The sequence below is a fragment of the Lycium barbarum genome, chromosome 5 (assembly GCF_019175385.1).
Source record: "Lycium barbarum isolate Lr01 chromosome 5, ASM1917538v2, whole genome shotgun sequence".
Taxonomy (NCBI): Eukaryota; Viridiplantae; Streptophyta; class Magnoliopsida; order Solanales; family Solanaceae; genus Lycium; species Lycium barbarum.
Genome location: NC_083341.1, coordinates 22,866,072 through 22,884,467, shown reverse-complemented (window position 1 = coordinate 22,884,467; position 18,396 = coordinate 22,866,072). Strand labels below are relative to the sequence as shown.

Genomic DNA, 18,396 nt, shown 5'->3' with positions numbered 1-18,396 from the left:
TGGTATCCAGATCTAAGATCAATTTCTGAAAAGATCTTGGACCCTCCCGATTCATCTAGTAAATCCTCCACAATTGGTATAGGAAAATAATTTTTTGCAGTAGCTATATTCAGATCTCTATAATCAACACACGTTCTCCAAGTCCCATCTTTCTTCCTCACCAATACTACAAGAGCAGCAAAGAGACTACAACTAGGTTGTATTATTCCTTGATCCAACATTTGTTTCACTAAGGATTTAATCACATCCTTTTTGACAGATGGATACCTATAGGGTTTTTTGTTGATAGGTTCAGTTCCATTATACAGTACTATTTTATGGTCAACAACACCTCTAGAGGGAGGTAGTTGTGTAGGTTCCTCAGATAGCCCACTAAACTCCTCTAATAAACTAGATAGGTAAACATCATGATCATCACTGCTTCTAGCTTCTAGTGCGTACCATTGCATTTCACTATCCATAGTTGGAACCAACTGAATCATACAAAGCTAAGGTTTATTACCTGAAATTTTAGCCTGTTTCTCAGTGCTAATGTTCAATATTTGTCTGCCTGCTCCTCTCAAAACATGCTTCTTACCCTTGTATAGAAACTCCATAGTTAAGTTCCTGAAATTCATCTTGATGTCCCCCAAAGTAAGCAACTATTGTAATCCTAATTCAACACCACAAGATCCCAATGGGAGTAGCAGAAAATTATGCCCCTTGCAGCAACCATGATATTCTGCATACCTTGTCAACACTTATCTTTCCATTAGCTACAAATTGAGGTAAAGTTTGAGTGACTGAACACCCTAGTTGTTTCACCAACTTAGGATCAATAAAGTTGTGTGAATTGCCTATGTCTATTAAAATGTGCAAAGGCTTCTTTGCATGATAACTAGTTACCTTCAAGGTCCTATAACCCAAAGATCCATTTAGTGCATGTATGGAAATTTCCATTTGTTCTGTTTCTTATTGAATTCCCAACTCTTGAGATATCAACTCGTCTTGAAAATTTTCTGTAGAATATTGCCTCTATTCTATTTGCTCATCTAATTCCAGCAAATATAGTTGTTTCTAGTTTTTTCACCTATGCCCCACCACATACTTCTCATCACAGAAGAAGCACAACCCTTTTGCTCTCTTCTCATCCATTTTTTCTTGGCTCAATCTCTTCCTAGTATAACCCTTCTGAATTGCATTTCCACCCATACTTGGGTTTGGTAGAATAGGTTTGTTATTCACTCTTTGATCCATTACTCTTCTTGAAAAGCTAGCCTGATAGCTTGTTGTTGGATAAGATGGTCGTCTCAATGCAGCTATATATGCCTCCTGCATTCTAGCAACCTTGTAAACTTCTGTCAAGGTAGTGGGATTTGAGATTTTGACAGCCAACTTCAACTCAGGTCTCAACCCCCTAAGAAAACAACTAATGGAATTCTCTTATGACAGTTGCACCCTAGTCAAGTTTGTTTCAAAAATGGCTTGATACTCCTTCACACTTCCCACTTGACTCACCTTCTTGATTTCCTCCATTGGATCATCAAAATCATTTCCAAATCTTTCTACCAAGGCCATGACATACTCATTCCATGTAGCAGGTTGTAAGTATTGTCTATACCTCATGAAAGATAAATGCCACTGGATAGCATCACCTTCCATTTGCAAAGCTGCTACTCCTATTTTTTCTTCTGCCGTTACATTCTCCATAGAGAAAAATTGATCAATTTTAAACAACCAAGACCTTAAATCTTCCCCTGAAAACCTCAAGAATTCCATTCTTGACCACCTAGAGAAATTAGAATGTTGATTCTTTGCAGTAACTGGACATTTATCCTTTTGAATCCTTTCCACAGAGTGACTTCCCTCGAAAGATCTTCCTCTTGCACTAATGGAGCTTTGTCCCTGTGAACCCCTTCAGGAATCTCCATTTGTTTTCTTAAATCAATTACAGTTTGATCAAGTTTTTTCAGATTGGAAACCTCTCCTGCAAGAGTTCCCACTTCTGATATCAATCTCTGCATCATTTCACGCAATTCTTCCACTTCTGTGGAAGAGCTCTCCCCTGTGTTGTCACCATTAGCACTAGTTCCTTTTGCCATTGTTGCCAAGGATTTACAAGCTCTGAAACCAATGATAATAGAAATGCAGGAATTCAGTTATGAATTCGAGAATTCTGTAGCTAACACAGAAATCCAATGGAAGAATTCGAGTTAGAAGCTAAATTGAATGGAAGGGAAGAAATGTAGAAGAAAGTAGAATATTGAGATCAAATGACCATTCCTGAATGAATACAATTGTGACTAGTAACCACTTATATAAGTGAGATCTTCAAAAACTAGTTCACCCAATTCTCAACTACCTTGACTAACTAACGGTTGACTTGTGTTGACTAACTGAACTACACTTGATTTACAAAATGAATGACAAATTGAATATAATGGAAAATACATGTATCAAAGGTTGCCACCTTGCAGCCTGAAGCAGAAAGGAGTAACAACAGACAACGTGTTTTAGCAACGTCCAGCTTTATTAGTGCCCCAGCTTCTTTGGAGTTTCCAAAGTATATTTGGTTAACACATGCAACGTTAGCTGTTTTGTAGAGAACATAATCCCATTATCATTTATATATCCAGGTTCCGTATGATTAACGAGAGAATTAGTCAAGATTTTCTTAGTTTTCTAGTTTTATTTGAAGTAAACATTGCTAAGTATGTTATTAAATTTTAGTTTCGACCAGTTTTTGTTCTATGTACACGACTAGAAATAGAGTCCTACCGACATTCAATGAGAAATTTGTGCTATAAAACATGATTTTCCCACCTCATTCCACTGAACCAGCTCACTGGGAAAATACATGGTGGGAAACAGGTTCCCATTGAAAGCTGGAAACTTCATAATTTTTTCGTGTGAAAACACTACTATTTAGATATTTTCCACCGACATTCAACGGAAATCAGTGGGAAAATAGAGATTTCTTAATAGTGGTAGTCGAGTTTAGTCCCATACACATGACATATCCCTGTGGGAACTAGTGTGTATATATATATATATATATATATATATATATATATATATATATATATATATATATATATTAGATTGTTTACGAGCATTCCTGGCTGGCACTTGTTTTGATGATGGGGCTAAAGTATGTTTCTTGAAGTGGTTTGTTAAAGTTGATAGGTTCAATGCAGTCCATTGCAACGATGCCCCCGTCTAGAAAGTGATTATACGTATTGGCACCATAATGGAGCAATTTTGCTAAATTCAAAGGAGTATTATATATGTTTGTGATGATAGATGCGATGCGACTGACATTAACTTATACCTTTTCTGGAAGATGTATGTGTGTAGTAACTGAAGCTGAAACTTGCATCCACAAAGTTGAGGTGTTTAGATATGCATTCTCATAGCTAGGGGTTTTACTTGCCAGTTGAGGCTAAGTTAAGGTGTCTATCTAAGTATTATGCCAAAAATAAAACCCACACCTTCACATATGGTTCTGGGATGACGCCCATGTGCTTGTCGAAGCGAACACCTGCTCACTGTCTATTAGTCTACCTCACCAGATGCAACACACATGATGCAACTACAATACTCAATTCTCAATTCTGATATGTAAATCCATACAGGAATATACGTATATGAAACATGATCTAAGCTGAAATATTCAATAACACAACTTCAGAAAATCATGCTACTGCAGTAACATCTAGCATGATCAACATTAATTTTGTTCATGCAACGAAGCTTACACTCATTCACATTGGTCGTTGTCCTAGGTGGCAGAAGATGTAGTGTTAAAATGGTTTCTTGATTAAATAAAAAAAGGAAGATATCAGCAGCTTCATTCCCATGCTACTGCTTATTGATAACAGGCTGCAACTGATAAACTATATTGGCAACTAGAAAAAACACTTAAAACCTTGGAAAAAAAAAAACATTAGAATCCATCTATATAATTAAGTGCAGTAGTAATTTTCAAGATATTGCAAAGCTAAATATCTCAACTAAGGTCTCCTCCTCCACCTCTATTCCTTCCAACACAGTCTGAAGCTGGCCTCTGTCCTCCATGACACAGCTGTAACCCCTTTGGACAAGTGAGACAGTTGTGCGCTAAACTTCCCCGAAGCCCTTGTATAGTCCTGTTGAGCTCTCTAGGCACTGATCCCTCCAGATAATTATAATCCAAGTTGAGACTTCTCCATGAATACACGAGTCTTGGCCAAAACTCTGCTGGAATCTCACCCGAAAACAAGTTATGCCCGAGGTTTATGTCTGTTAAGTTTGGGTAAGTTATTAAGTTCACGGGCAAATGACCACGTAGACGATTGCCATGCAAGTCCAGCGTGTTAAGCTGTGATCCTTTATCATCAGAGAATTCCACCACCTCCAACATCGTGAACCGGTTAGCTGAAACGTTTACGTGACTTATGTCAGGCAACATGAAGATCCCCTTGTTGATTCCTCCTGAAAATCTGTTATCACTAAGGTCCAATATTCTCAAATGTCTAAGCTTATTCACAGGGGTAATGTGGCCAGAGAGCAAGTTGTGACCAAGTGATAGTGTTTTTATCTTCAACGGGAACTGTGGAAGATTCCCATAAATCTGGTTATTGGAAAGATCAAATGAACTGAGCTGCCATAATCCATTAAGTTGAGGAATTCTCCCTGTCAATTCATTGTTAGACAGGTCTAGCTGAGTCAAACTTCTAAGTGCTGTAACTGATGTAGGGATTGAACCAGATAGCCTATTATTTGACACATCAAGAACTTCAAGTTTTCTTAGTACACCAATGCCATTAACAAGACTACCAGAGAAATAATTCTCATAAAGTTGAAGACTTGTGAGTTTCTTCAAATTAGTGATAGTTTCTGGCACTGGCCCTCTGAATTTGTTCCTGCCCAGATTGAGAGAAACAAGTTCTGTTAAATTCCCGATTGATGGTGTCAAGAAACCCTCGAGTTCATCTCCTTCTAGATCGATTTCCATTATCCGGCTCGAGGTGTTAGTGTCTAGAGGAATTGTGCAAAGAATTCCCAAGAAACTTGTCCCCGTTGTCTCACAAGGGTCCAAGTTGAAATCCCAACTGCTGAGGAATGAATCTGCAGAGATTGAAACGGGGTCTATCGATGTTTTGATGGCCTCTAGAACTTGAATATCAGATTGCAAAGTTGTTGCATTGACAGAAAGAGTATATATGAAACTTATGTACAGGCAGGAGAAGAAAATGGGGTTAATTAATCTGGCCATTTTGTTTAGAGGGCTTTGAGTGACTGAATAATCAGGTAAAGAGCTCCTTATATGAAGTTTTAAAGTTAGAACTGGAAATTTTTAGGAAGGTCATGCAAAATGGATTCTTGGAAAATAGGTCGCAAGTTGGAGAGTGCTTTACTAGTCCTGTTCCAACTCTAAATATGTATAAGTTGATCATTGCAAAGTTGTGAAAAATTATCTAAAGCAAGCATAAAGAATCAGATAAACAGAGTGAATCAAAAGAGAATTAGGACCTAATTAGCTACTAAACATATATGTTGACAAACATGAGGTCGCTCATCTTTTATGGGTCGTTCTGGTTAGGAAGAGAGTTATTTATGTATTAAAACCAGCATAACTAATGCTACCATATTGTTTGGTAACATTTTAGATGATTTGTATAAAATACAACACACCAAGTACTGTGTTTGGCTAACAATTTACAATCCGCATAATTAATACATGTATAAGCTATGAGGGAATCTATGTATTATTTATGCAAGGTAGAAGATAGAATAACTAATACATGAATAATTAAACCCTACATAACTAATCTATACATTACTAATTCCTGCATAACTCTAACCAACAACCAAACAACCTTAATACACGCAGACACGTTTACATATTTTCACAAACATTCCATAGTGAAAGCAATGCAAACATGTTGTAACATACAGTATTAAATTCTTGGTGTTGGAGTTCAACCAAGATCTGGAACTGTAGAATACTCATCGTCATCTGGGATTTCTATTCTGGGTTTTTTATGAGGCGTGTAGTAGAACTTGGTCGGCTTGTATGGAGATCCATACATTAGCTCAGGTACTTCAGCTACCGGTCGTTCACCACACAGACCAACTTCTCTCAACCACTCAAGTTCGCCGAGTTCAAGTTGTTGCTCCTTCTGTAGAGAATGAAACAATGTATCAATATTTGTCAAAATGGGGGCACAAAGAACAATGAGATAGTTCTCTAGAATGATTGGTTGCCACAACTTCATGTAAGTGTGTCTCAAATTTGATAACTGGTATACCATTGAGATCGAATAGTTTAGGCTTCTTGATAAAAAAAAAAGTCCCCTATTAGGGAGAGTCATAGCATAACAACACCGACAGCTGCACCTCAGTCCCAAAAAAATCAGGGTCGGCTATATGAATCATCATTATTCCATTTAAGCTCAACTCATGTCATCATCAAGCCAGATAAATAAACACCAAATAAAAATAAAATCGAGCAAGTCTCTCTAACCTTGTGATTGGACTCGTATTCTGAAAATCCTACTAGGTCATCAACAGCCCAAGATGGCGATGTGATATTTGACAAAGCCTGCGGAGCTGTTTTAATGGAAACCTGCTGAGCATTCTGCTTGGGAGGTTGTCGCTCCATTTGGCTTTTTAGAGTATCATTAATGCAGGTTGAGCTTAAACCTACTCGAATTCCAGTGGCTAGGAAGCGTTGGTGCTTTGCAGATAAGCTGCTTGCTGAATGAATTGGCTCATCGCACTCATTACAAAATAGAGCTCTATCCTCAACACAGAAAATGAAGGCTGTTTTCACCTGCATTCAAGAATAGTTTAACGTAAATGCTGATAATTAAGTTTTTCGGAGGTCATATCAGAAATGCTTAACAAATACACTTTGTATTTATTTGACTGCTACACGCCTTAGGTTTACTACTGCTTTAACACATGTTACATAAACACTAAGCTCTGAAGCATTAAATTTACGAGTTATCCAGAGTCTTAGCTTTGACTGGAGATATTGATCCATGGTTGAACATAGTTAGAAAGACTATAAAGGATATACTTAATGGAAGGTGAGTCATCTCAACATCAGTAGGGGAAATTTGACTAAAATTTCTTTGGTATAGATCAGCAACTATGCCACAATATCAGGCTAGTTCGCGACAAATTTTTGGAATCGAACCCTGGTCTCTAGGGTGAAACCGAGTATCCTAACTGACTAGACTACAATTGATTCATAATTTCGATCTTCTTACTAACTTGTAAGCCTCTCAAACCTACTACCCAAACAAAGTATTTTTCCTTTCAATTCCAAACCTGATAGGTGTTTCTTATATATTCGTTTCTCCACAATTGGAGAACCTTTCATTGGTCAGAATATCTAGGTCGCGTTATTGTTGTACTCTTATCTCTCATAATTCATTTCACTGCTAGCCTAACACATTCTTCAGCAATTTGAAGGCCACATTGCTCCCTTCTCCAATGCCTTGCAGATCAGAAATTATCACTTGACTTCCAAACTTACAATAATGGCAGGGAAGGGATAAACTAATCAACAATCTCTAGAAGTACAACTACAAGATATCTGCACTAGGGGAACAGACGACTCTCATTTCAATATTCATAACATTTCACCAAAAATCAATGCGTAAAGAGTCAGCACCACAATCCATGTAATAAGGCAAAAACCATCAGCTATTCTTCTCTCCTTATTCTCTCCCTTTTCTATGTTAGATTGTTCCACAATGGTTGAGAGAATGAGTTGTTCTCCTTATATGGTATTGACAATTCTCACCTCATGAGCTATCTTTTGTGATAAAGTTAGGCTCAAGGTCTATTTTCTTAATACTAACTCATCCATGAAATTATGTTTCCTAATATCAAACTACATGTTATATTATCCGCGCTCCAGTTAGCCTGGACATACTTAGCCTGGATGTACTGAGGGGTGTTAGATTGTCCCCAAAGGTTGAGGAAATGACTATTATATCCTTATATAATTTTGAACAATCCTCACCTCATAAGTTATCTTTCAGTTGAGTGAGACCTAAGGGCCATTTTCTTAACATTATATAAGCCAACAGTGGAAAAGTTTTAAGTAGCCCTTGCCATCAAACTATGACTAATCCCAATCTGACTAGTTTCTTTAACTATACTAATTCTAAGCAGATGTAGTCAAACACCAACTAACAACATAATGATATAACAAGCTTAGTTCCATTTAAAAGGTTATAGAAAATTTGCTTACTTGGCAAATGTCACAAAGAGGAAGTTTGTTGGAGAGGGAGTGAAGAAGAAGCCTTTGGTGTTTACTAGCCAATTTGTGGGCTGCATGCACTTCAATGTCACATTTTGTGCACAAAGCTGCCTCATCAGCACAACAAATCACAGTAGCTGCAGCTTTCTCACACACATCACACTGGATCTTCATATTGATTTCTCATATAGATCTTAACTAATTACCCTCTTAAAGCTAGCATGTTTTGAACTTGTAAACAGAGGAATTATATTATGAAGAGAAATGATAAGGGGAGAAGTAGGGGGGAATAGTTTTCAAGAATTAAAGAATACCTAAGTCAAAATTAATAGTGCTTCCAGTATTTTGTTCTTTTGTCAAAAATAGTATTTTCTGTTATTCAGATTTGGGGAAATGATTTTTTGGGCTTTTACAATTTGTTTTAATTTTATGGTTCTTTTACGAGATATCTTCATTTTTTATATATAAGAAATTTAGAAAAAAAAATATATATAAGAGATTTGAGAAAGTCATTTTGTTCCATTCAAATTGTAAGAGGGTAAAAGATCAGTTAGTGTACATTTTATACACAAAATTATGCTTGCTGCATCAAACATCCAGAAGAGGTGATAAGCATTAGGGGTGTGTTTGGTATGGTGGAGAAAAATATTCTTCAATTTTCATGTTGGCTGGTTAAAATATTCTGATTTTTTTTAAAAAAAAAATTAAAGTTCTTTAAAATAAGAAAAATGATGTTTTTAGTGTGAATAATAGAAAAAACAAGTTTCATTAATAATATTTCATGCTGATTGTCTTCTCCTTACCCCCACCACCCCATCATCATATCGCCAGTTTAGAGGCGGAGCCATATTGTAAAATTCATGAGTTCTTGATGAGAGAAATGGGTTTTTAGTGTTAACAATTATTTTTTAGTTTTATGACCATTTTACAAGAGATCTTCATTTTTTTCCGCATAAGAGATCTGAAAAAAATACGAGATCTGAAAAAGTAATTTTCTTCTCTTCAAATTGCAAGAGGGCATTTTCAAATTAATGGGTTCTATATTGATAATTTGTACATATTTAGTAATTTTTTAATATAAATACATTGTTTGAACCATAGTTGCAAAGTTCGGCCTAACTCGTAGCTACCTTTAGCTCCACCTGTGCCCACCACTGTCTCTCACCCCCGACCCTTTACCATCCCCCACTCCCGCACATCCCCTTTATCCTTTATGTCACCTCATTCTCATAATATTTGTCTAAATTATATCTACTACTTTGCAAAATAATTTTTGTTACTCCCTCTATCCTAATTTATTTGACATTTTTTACTTTTCGAGAGTCAAACATTTTAATTTTGACTGTGTGTTTCAACATAGAATCTTAAAAAAATTATAAATAAAATTTACATATTTGAAAACAACGTAAAAAGAATAAGTCATCATAATTAATAATTTAAAATATTTAAAAAACATATAAAAAAAATTAGGGACAAAAAATAACTTATTTGACTTTTAAAAAAATGATAAGTGTCAAACAAATTGAGACGGAGGGAGTAATTGTTTTCTTCATACCAAACACACCCAAAAGTATCCAAGAAGACTGTATCAAAAACTTAAAAATGAGTTATTGTAAGAAAAGGACATAAAGCGGAGAAATTAAATGACTAGAGGAGAATTTAAGAGGGTTTAAGACATGAGTAGACATAAGAATTTGGATTTGCGTATCAAAAACTACAACTAATTGAGTCAGATCAGTACAGCTACAGGTTTAGCGGAGCCTACTCCCCCACTACTTGACACGTGGCTTTGTGGTGGCCGTCAGTATTTGTCATCTCCAAACATTTGGGTCCTCTTTATCCGTCAACTCATAAATGTTGCGTTGATGACTTGTGTGCTTAGCTCATTCATTACCTATTTGGAAATTTTTTACTTTGGGTATGAGGTAACCAACAAAAGTTATGAGGCAATTTGCACGATTGCTCTTATTTGGGGGTGGTCTTTAATTTTTGCCCCTCAAATTGCTTGTCTTTAATTTTTACCCTTTGCCTAAAAAATTTTAATTTTTGTATTTGAATCCTCGCTCAGTTAAAAATTTAAAAAAAATCGCAAGACAGAGCTTAAATTCGCAATGCAAAGTGAAGTTTCTACCCTTAAGGCAGAGTGCCTTGCGAATCCAAACTTTGTTTTGCGAATTTGTTTAAATTTTTAACTGAATGAGGTTCGAACCTGGAACCTCAGGTATTTTCGATTACTTTTCTAAGCGAAGGATAAAAATTAAAGACCAACAATTTGAGGGGCAAAAATTAGAGTCCGGAAACAAAATGCCCAAAAAAAAAAAACCATTTTGAACCAAAATACCCCAACAAAAAAAAAAGTTACAATACTACCTTTAGAGCAGTAAAATACTGCGCTAAAGCAGTTCACGGAGACGGAGCCGTTAACTGCTTTAGCGCTGTATTTTGCTGCGCTATAGAAGTAGTTAAAAAAAATCTATAGCGCAGTAAAATACTGCGTTATAGAAACAGTACCAAAAAAATAAAAAAATTGGCCAGCTTTATTTTTTGCAAGACTTAGTGTTTTTTTCAATACTTTGACCAATGATTAGTCGTGTGTCAAGAATCCGAAACGTCAATATTTTATATAGAACCTGATATTTTTTTCTGCGTACAATAATGTAGGCTCAATACATCAAGGATACGTAAACGTTCGGATCGACATTTTAGGGGTTGAAAAGGTGCCCGAAGTAAGTTTTATTTGTAAACTTTGGATTTAAGTGTTCTATATACATAAACATCTATTTTTGTTTGAAGACTTGTTGTCATTAGCTTAAGGTTTTTTATTTTTAGGGTTTACATTTATTGAAAATAAAGTCGTTGCCAAAAGATTTTTAACTGCTTTAGCGCAGTATTTTACTGAGCTAAAGAATTTTTATTTTTTTTGTATAGCGCAGTAAAATAGCAAGCACTAAAAAAAAATTTGGCAAATTTTTTTTTTTTTTGCAACACTTAGTGTGTGTGTTTTTTCATACTTTGACCAACGATTAGTCGTGTGTCAAGACTCCGAAACGTTAATATTTTATATAGAACCTGATATTTTTTTCTGCGTACAATAATGTAGGCTCAATACATCAAGGATACGTATACGTTCGGATCGTCATTTTAGGGGTTGAAAAGGTGCCCGAAGTAAGTTTTGTTTGAAAAAACTTAGTGTTTGACTGTAAGGTTATTTTAGTCAACTTTATATGTCGAGAAAATTAGTCAGCTTTATTTTAAAAAATTGAACTCGCAGAAGTGTAATTGACATTCACAACTACATTACCCCAGGATTTTTACGTTGAAATCTATTGCGTATCATCATCTTATAAGTAAATAAAACTGAAAATATCAGGCCAATTTGGGAGAAAATTGAAATTAAATGGGATAAAATGTGTTTTTTTAAAAATCGGCTCGGCCAAACAGCCTTGCGGGGTTTGTCCGTATAGATCTCGAAAAAATACGCAAGTTAAAAAAAAAATACGTAAAACGGACGTCCGAGCGCAAAGTTATGACCATCTAAAGTTTGACCACTTTACAACTATTTTTTTTTAGAATTATATTTATACTCAAAATAAAGTTATGTCTTGATTAAAAAATAACACGCTTAAATTAAAACCTTAAAAAATAAAACACTTAAATCTTAAACAAAACTTACTTCGGGTACCTTTTCAACCCCTGAAACGACGATCCGAATGTTTACGTATCCTTGATGTATTGAGCCTACATTATAGTACGCAAAAAAAAAAAAATCAGATTCTATATAAAATATTGACGTTTCGGAGTCTTGACACACAACTAATCGTTGGTCAAAGTATGAAAAAAACACTAAGGCTGCAAAGAAAAGATTTATTAAAATAAGTTGTTGCGATCTTTTTATGAAACAAAACACTAAGTTGCTTAAGTGTGTTATTTTTTAATGCGAAACTTTCTTTCGAATATGTTGCAAAAAAAAAAATCGCATAAATCGGACGTCCGAGCGCAAAAAACCGCGTATATTCGAAATAAAGTTACGCTTTAAAAAATAACACACTTAAATCTAAACCCTAAAAATAAAAAACTTTAAGCTAATGATAACAAGTCTTCAAACAAAAATGGACGTCTATGTATATAGAACACTTAAACCTAAAGTTTACAAACAAAACTTATTTCAGGCACCTTTTCAACCCCTAAAATGATGATCCGAACGTTTACGTATCCTTGATGTGTTGAGCCTACATTATTGTACGCAGAAAAAAATATCAGGTTCTATATAAAATATTGACGTTTCGGAATCTTGACACACGACTAATCATTGGTCAAAGTATGAAAAAAAACACTAAGTGTTTCAAAAAATAAAGTTGGCTAATTTTTTTTTTTTTTGATACTGTTTCTATAACACAGTATTTTACTGCGTCATTGAATTGTTTTTTAATAGCTTCTATAACGCAGTAAAATACTGCGCTAAAGCAGTTAACAGCTCCGTCTTCGTGAACTGCTTTAGCGCAGTAAATTACTCCGTCAAAGTGATTTTTGGGGGGCATTTTGGTTCTGGACTCCAAAAATTAAGACCAGTGCCTTTCAAGGGTAATCCACACAAAAAAATGAAAGTTATGTGAGGCTTTGGGCCCATTTGTACACTTTACAGACGACTCACCACATCCATTCAGTTAGAAGCGGATTCAGAATTTAAAATTTATGAATTTTTACAACAACTTATAATTAATATACGACAATAATTTTCTTCATAATTATATATTTATAGATATTTAAGCATGCTTAGAAAGTCACCATAAATTGGACTTGGGTATAATTGTGTGTAATTGAGAGGAAACAACTACACTCGATGTGAATTGCTAGTAATTATGTAAGACAACTTTTCAAACAGATCCCACTTGTGGCAATACACTAGGTATGTTATTGTTGTTATTTAATTTTCCATACAAAATGTTTTAATATATATAAGGTTCGAGCAAAAACTACTCAATTCTCGTGAACTCACATACAATATGCAAGGTCCGCCCCTGCACCCAATCCCCCTTCGGCCCACCCGTCTTCTACTTTCATTATCTTATCCTTCTTATCTCTGACCAATATTCAACTCCGACTCACTGACCCACATTCTTCTTCAATCGTGACCTAATGCAATATTTCAGAAATTGGAAGATTGAGAAAAGCAAAAGAAAAGGTAAAATTTAAAACATAAGTAAAACAAAGAGTAGAACATGCAATTGCATACGAAGAAAATGAGTCCGCGACTTTTTTAGTATGAAAAAAAAAACTAACACAAAAAAAACAAAATACATAACTAGGTTTCACGCACAGATTATGTGCGTGAAAGGCTACTTTTTTTTTTAAACCTATCAAAACCACGTTATTTCCATACTTTGGGCAAAGATTAGTCATGTTTCAAAACCCCGAAATATCAATATTTTATATAGATCTTATTATCTTTTTTTACGTACAATAATGTCGGCTCATTATATCAAGTATAACTAAACGTTTGGATCGTGTTTTAGGGGTTCTAAAGTGCCCCGAAGTAAGTTTTTTCTCTTCTTGTTCTTATTTTATCAATGACAACCTAGAGGCTGAAGAGTTCAAACCAACTTCCATGGAGAAAAATGGAGTGCCTTCTCTTCCCCACTTAGCCATTTTTCAGCACACTCTTCTCTTTCATTTCCTCCATTTTCACCCCTTCAACACACTTTGCTGGAAATTAATAATAGCCTTAAACAATCAAAAGAAATTAAAAACTTACTAATTTTTTTTCTTATTGATGACTTCATCATAAACTAACAACACAAATTAACCGCATGAGTCAAAATTTTAAAAGAACTTAAATAACTCCTAATCTTCATCAGAATAGAAGTCCTCAATATCGTGGTCAGAAAAATATTGGCGGTTTCTTAAGGCACATCTTTTTTCAGTAGATGTTAGTTCTCTTTCGGTTGATGATGCTTGTTCTTCGGCCAACTTTAGCATGTAAAATCTACAACGTCTTGCCAGCATTCTGTTGTTTTCTTTTCTAATCCTTTGTACTGCAAGCTCGCAAGTTTCTGGACCTACTAGTGGCATGGTTATTGAGTACCTTGTTGGGATTGGAGCGTTGATATTTTCCAAGTCACGAACAAGACGTTCTGATTCGGGAAGCTGATGTGACCATTCTCGGCGTAAACCACAATAATATTCTCGCGGATCTGAATATTTCACATTGCAGAAATCATCATTACGCTCTATAAGAAAGTAACACCCCGTACCTTTAACCTAAGCTTTGACCATGATCCTAGATTTAGAAAATCAGATAAAGAATGTAGAAATTGAAAATTCCCTGTTCTGTTGTAAGATGGTGGTTTACGCCCATAAACAGTGACCGTATTTCAGTATACGGCCCGTAATTCAAGTCGTAAACGGTTACCAAGGATTTCTGAGCATTCTGGAATTTGGCAGTTGGATGTCATATGGTTAAATACGGACTGTATTTCAAAATACGGCCCGTATTTCAAAACGTATTTGGAATTTGGGAAAACTTCCTTGATGAAAGTTGTATATCTTTGAAATACCTTTCCAACGGTATATTATAGGGGTCAAACGGACATCTGTGCAAAGAGTTATGGCCATTTTACTGAAGAGACGTTGTGGAGTCCGTATTTCAAAATACGGCCAGTATTTCAAAATACGGCCCGTATTTCAAAATACGGCCCGTATTTCAAAATACGGCCAGTAGTTAACTGGGCCGAAATTTTAATTTTCCAGAACAGTATATATTCGTCCGTATCAGTTCAAATAATTATTTTTCATTCCTTCAAGCCCTAGAACGACCTCCTACCCCCCTCCATCATCACCAAGGTAAGCCTACTCTAATTATTCCAAGTCAATTCTAATACCTATCCTTGTAATCTAAACAAGAAATTATCATTCCTAAACTAGGGTTTTCAAGAAAACCCATCTCAAGGTTCAAGAATCCAAGATTTTGGAAACCTTCTTCAAAGCTCAAGTCTTTAATTCAAGTTTTGGAGCGACTAAGGTATGTAGAGTTACTATCTACGTGTGGGAACATCATTGTTCTTCCCCACGCCTCCTAATCCATAAAGTATGAAACTTTACAAAACTAGGGTTTCTATTCTATACTATGCTCATGATAACCCTAGGTCCATGTCTATGACTATATTATGTTTGAATTGCTATTATTCTATCATTGTGTTCTTGATACTCATTATGATTATTGAGAATCTATCTGTAATCCATGAAAACCCATATTTTGTATTCCATGGGTTCTTGCATGCATGTTTTTGACTAAGGATGATTATTTCATGAATATCCTACATGTCTACAAGTTTTCATGCAACTATATTGTATAATTACTTTCATGCTATGATACAAGATACATACATACTAAATACAAGTTATTTCATGAAACCATATTTACAAGTTATTTCATGAAACCATGTTTACAAGTTATTTCGTGAAATCATGATTACAAGACAAGTACAAGTTAATTCACGAAAATCATGGGCTTCTTAGCCAACTATATTATGTTCATGTTTTTGAGAGTTGCACGAATTACCGAGAAGGCTCAGATAGCCTGAAACTATGTAGCCACCATAGGACAAGGATCGCTCCGCCCAGTTAGGATGATACCTTAATTTTACACTGAATGGATCCATCAGGCACGTTACCACCTTATACCCTGGCAAGGTATAGGGGCTCTGCTGGTCCGGCGAGGTACCAGACTCCACGTATCCATGTGGTGATATCATGTGTCGGTTTATGAAATGCTCTCCCTACTTATCATGTTTTACTTATGTTATATATATATGTACTCATGCTCATGCTCATGCTCATGTCCAGGTTTTCAGTTTCAGTTTTTATCATGTTATTCCATGTCCCGTGTTATTTCTTTCAGTTGCTTTACATACCAGTACATTCAATGTGCTGACGTCCCCTTTTATTGCCCGGGGGCCTGTATTTCACGATGCAGGTACTGATATACAGAACGACACATCTGCTCAATAGGACAGCATTCGTATCAGCTTATTGGTGAGCCCCATCTCATTCGGGGTTTAGTCAACTTTTGTTTTATGATTAGTTATGCATCTAAGGTATGCTGGGGGCCTTGTCCCAGTAAGTATGTTTTCCAGTCAGACTCATGATAGAGGTTTCATAGACTAGACAAGTCAGTTAGGTTATATCAGACATTCGGAGTCGTATAGCCATTTTGTTTCATTCATGTTATTTCCGCACTCATGTTTAAACAAGTATTTTTATTAAGTATTATGACTTACTATGTTTTATAAAGGCTCATCATGCATTCACGTTATATTCCGCTCATGTTATGCCTCATGATGATTCAGCAAGCCATGTGGTTCGCTCGGTCACATGCAGTAAGGCACCGAGTGTCGTGTTTCGCCCAGGCCATGGTTCAGGGCGTGACAAAGAAGGTGGGGATTTAGCTCGTCTAGTTTGAAATCACTGTCATCACTCGAAAAACTGCTATGATTTGAACTCTCATCATCACTGCTATTTGGTTCTTTTGGTAGGAGTAAAGACCAAGCTGCGTTTCTACTACTCGACATTAAATACGTTGTAGTCTAATAACAACAGAAAGGGCTACTTATATAGTGGCAAATCCCCATGTACCCCTAGTTGGGAGGGGGTGGTCTTTATGACCCTACCTACTTACTTTATATAAAAAAATATTAATCTTCATCGAACATCTCACAGTCCGAATCTCACTTAGATCTAAATCTTGTGCTACCATGTTCATCATATTCTACCCTAAGGTAACGTATTTGCATCCAATTGTTCTCTTCGCGAAAATGATTAAGAGCAAAATTAAACTGTTGTGGAGTTTCACGAGGCATTGACATAACACCTTTTTTTGGGCACTTAAGCCCTACTGACGCTAACTTTTGCTCCAGTGCTGCAGCCTCCCTAACACGCCAATCCCACTCCACTCTCATTTTATTATTGTATTCTTGATTGAATCTTTTGTTAGGGTTATTTGAGTATTGAAAATCATCATCTAATTCCCATGTTCTACCCATTGCTTCGAATATGTTTCCGGAGGTAAAACATGTAATAGAATCAAGATTACCAAACTGTGTGTAGAATGACATGATAACTCGTTTTAAAGTGAATGCTTCTAGAAATTGTCAATCATGTTATATATAGTACTTCATTATTTGATCGTTTTAATATGACTCTTACTTGTATTGCGCACCATTTTAATGTGCAATTTTGTAAGTGTTGATTTGACAACACACCACACATGACAATTTCAGCAATTTATGACACATAAAGACTTGATTTGACAATACAATGCTGCATAATTTGACCGTTTTAATATGACACTTACTTGTATTGCGCACCATTTTAATGCGCAATGTAAGTGTTGATTTGACAACATACCACGCATGACAATTTCAGCAATCTATGACACATATAGACGTGATTTGAAAAAACACCACGCATTATTTGACTCTTTTAATATGACTCTCACTTGTATAGCGCACCATTTTAATGTGCAATGTAAGTGTTGATTTGACAACACACCACGCATGATAATTTCAGCAATCTATGACACCTAAAGACTTGATTTGAAAACACACCACACATTATTTGACTTTTTTAATATGACTCTCACTTGTATTGCGCACCATTTTAATGCGCAATGTAAGTGTTGATTTGACAACATATCACGCATAACAATTTCAGCAATATATGACACATAAAGACTTGATTTGACAATACAATGTCGCATTATTTGACCGTTTTAATATGACTCTCACTTGTATTGCGCACCATTTTAATGCGCAATGTAAGTGTCGATTTGACAACACAATACGCATGACAATTTCAGCAATCTATGACACATAAAGACTTGATTTGACAATACAATGCGGCATTATTTTGACCGTTTCAATATGACTCTCACTTGTATTGCGTACCATTTTAATGCGCAATGTAAGCGTTGATTTGACAACACATCACACATGACAATTTCAGCAATCTATGACACATAAAGACTTGATTTGACAATACAATGCTACATTATTTGACCTTTTTAATATGACTCTCACTTGTATTGCGCACCATTTTAATGCACAATGTAAGTGTTGATTTGACAACACACCACGCATGACAATTTCAGCAATCTATGACAC

General features: G+C 35.6%; 2 protein-coding genes across 2 annotated transcripts; both read right to left on the bottom strand.

The window, feature by feature from the left end:
- Positions 1-3,629: 3,629 nt before the first annotated feature.
- LOC132642386 (LRR receptor-like serine/threonine-protein kinase FLS2) lies at positions 3,630-5,356 on the bottom strand. The gene has a single exon (XM_060359610.1). It carries the CDS (start codon positions 5,234-5,236, stop codon positions 3,989-3,991), a length of 1,248 nt encoding a protein of 415 aa, XP_060215593.1. The 5' UTR covers positions 5,237-5,356; the 3' UTR covers positions 3,630-3,988.
- A 238-nt stretch (positions 5,357-5,594) lies between these two features.
- LOC132640718 (B-box zinc finger protein 24-like) lies at positions 5,595-8,544 on the bottom strand. Its single transcript, XM_060357449.1, has 3 exons — positions 8,231-8,544; positions 6,488-6,796; positions 5,595-6,143 (listed from the first exon to the last, which is right to left on the bottom strand). The coding sequence occupies exons 1-3, from the start codon at positions 8,411-8,413 to the stop codon at positions 5,943-5,945; spliced, it is 693 nt and encodes a 230-aa protein (XP_060213432.1). The 5' UTR covers positions 8,414-8,544; the 3' UTR covers positions 5,595-5,942.
- Between the last annotated feature and the right edge of the window lie 9,852 nt (positions 8,545-18,396).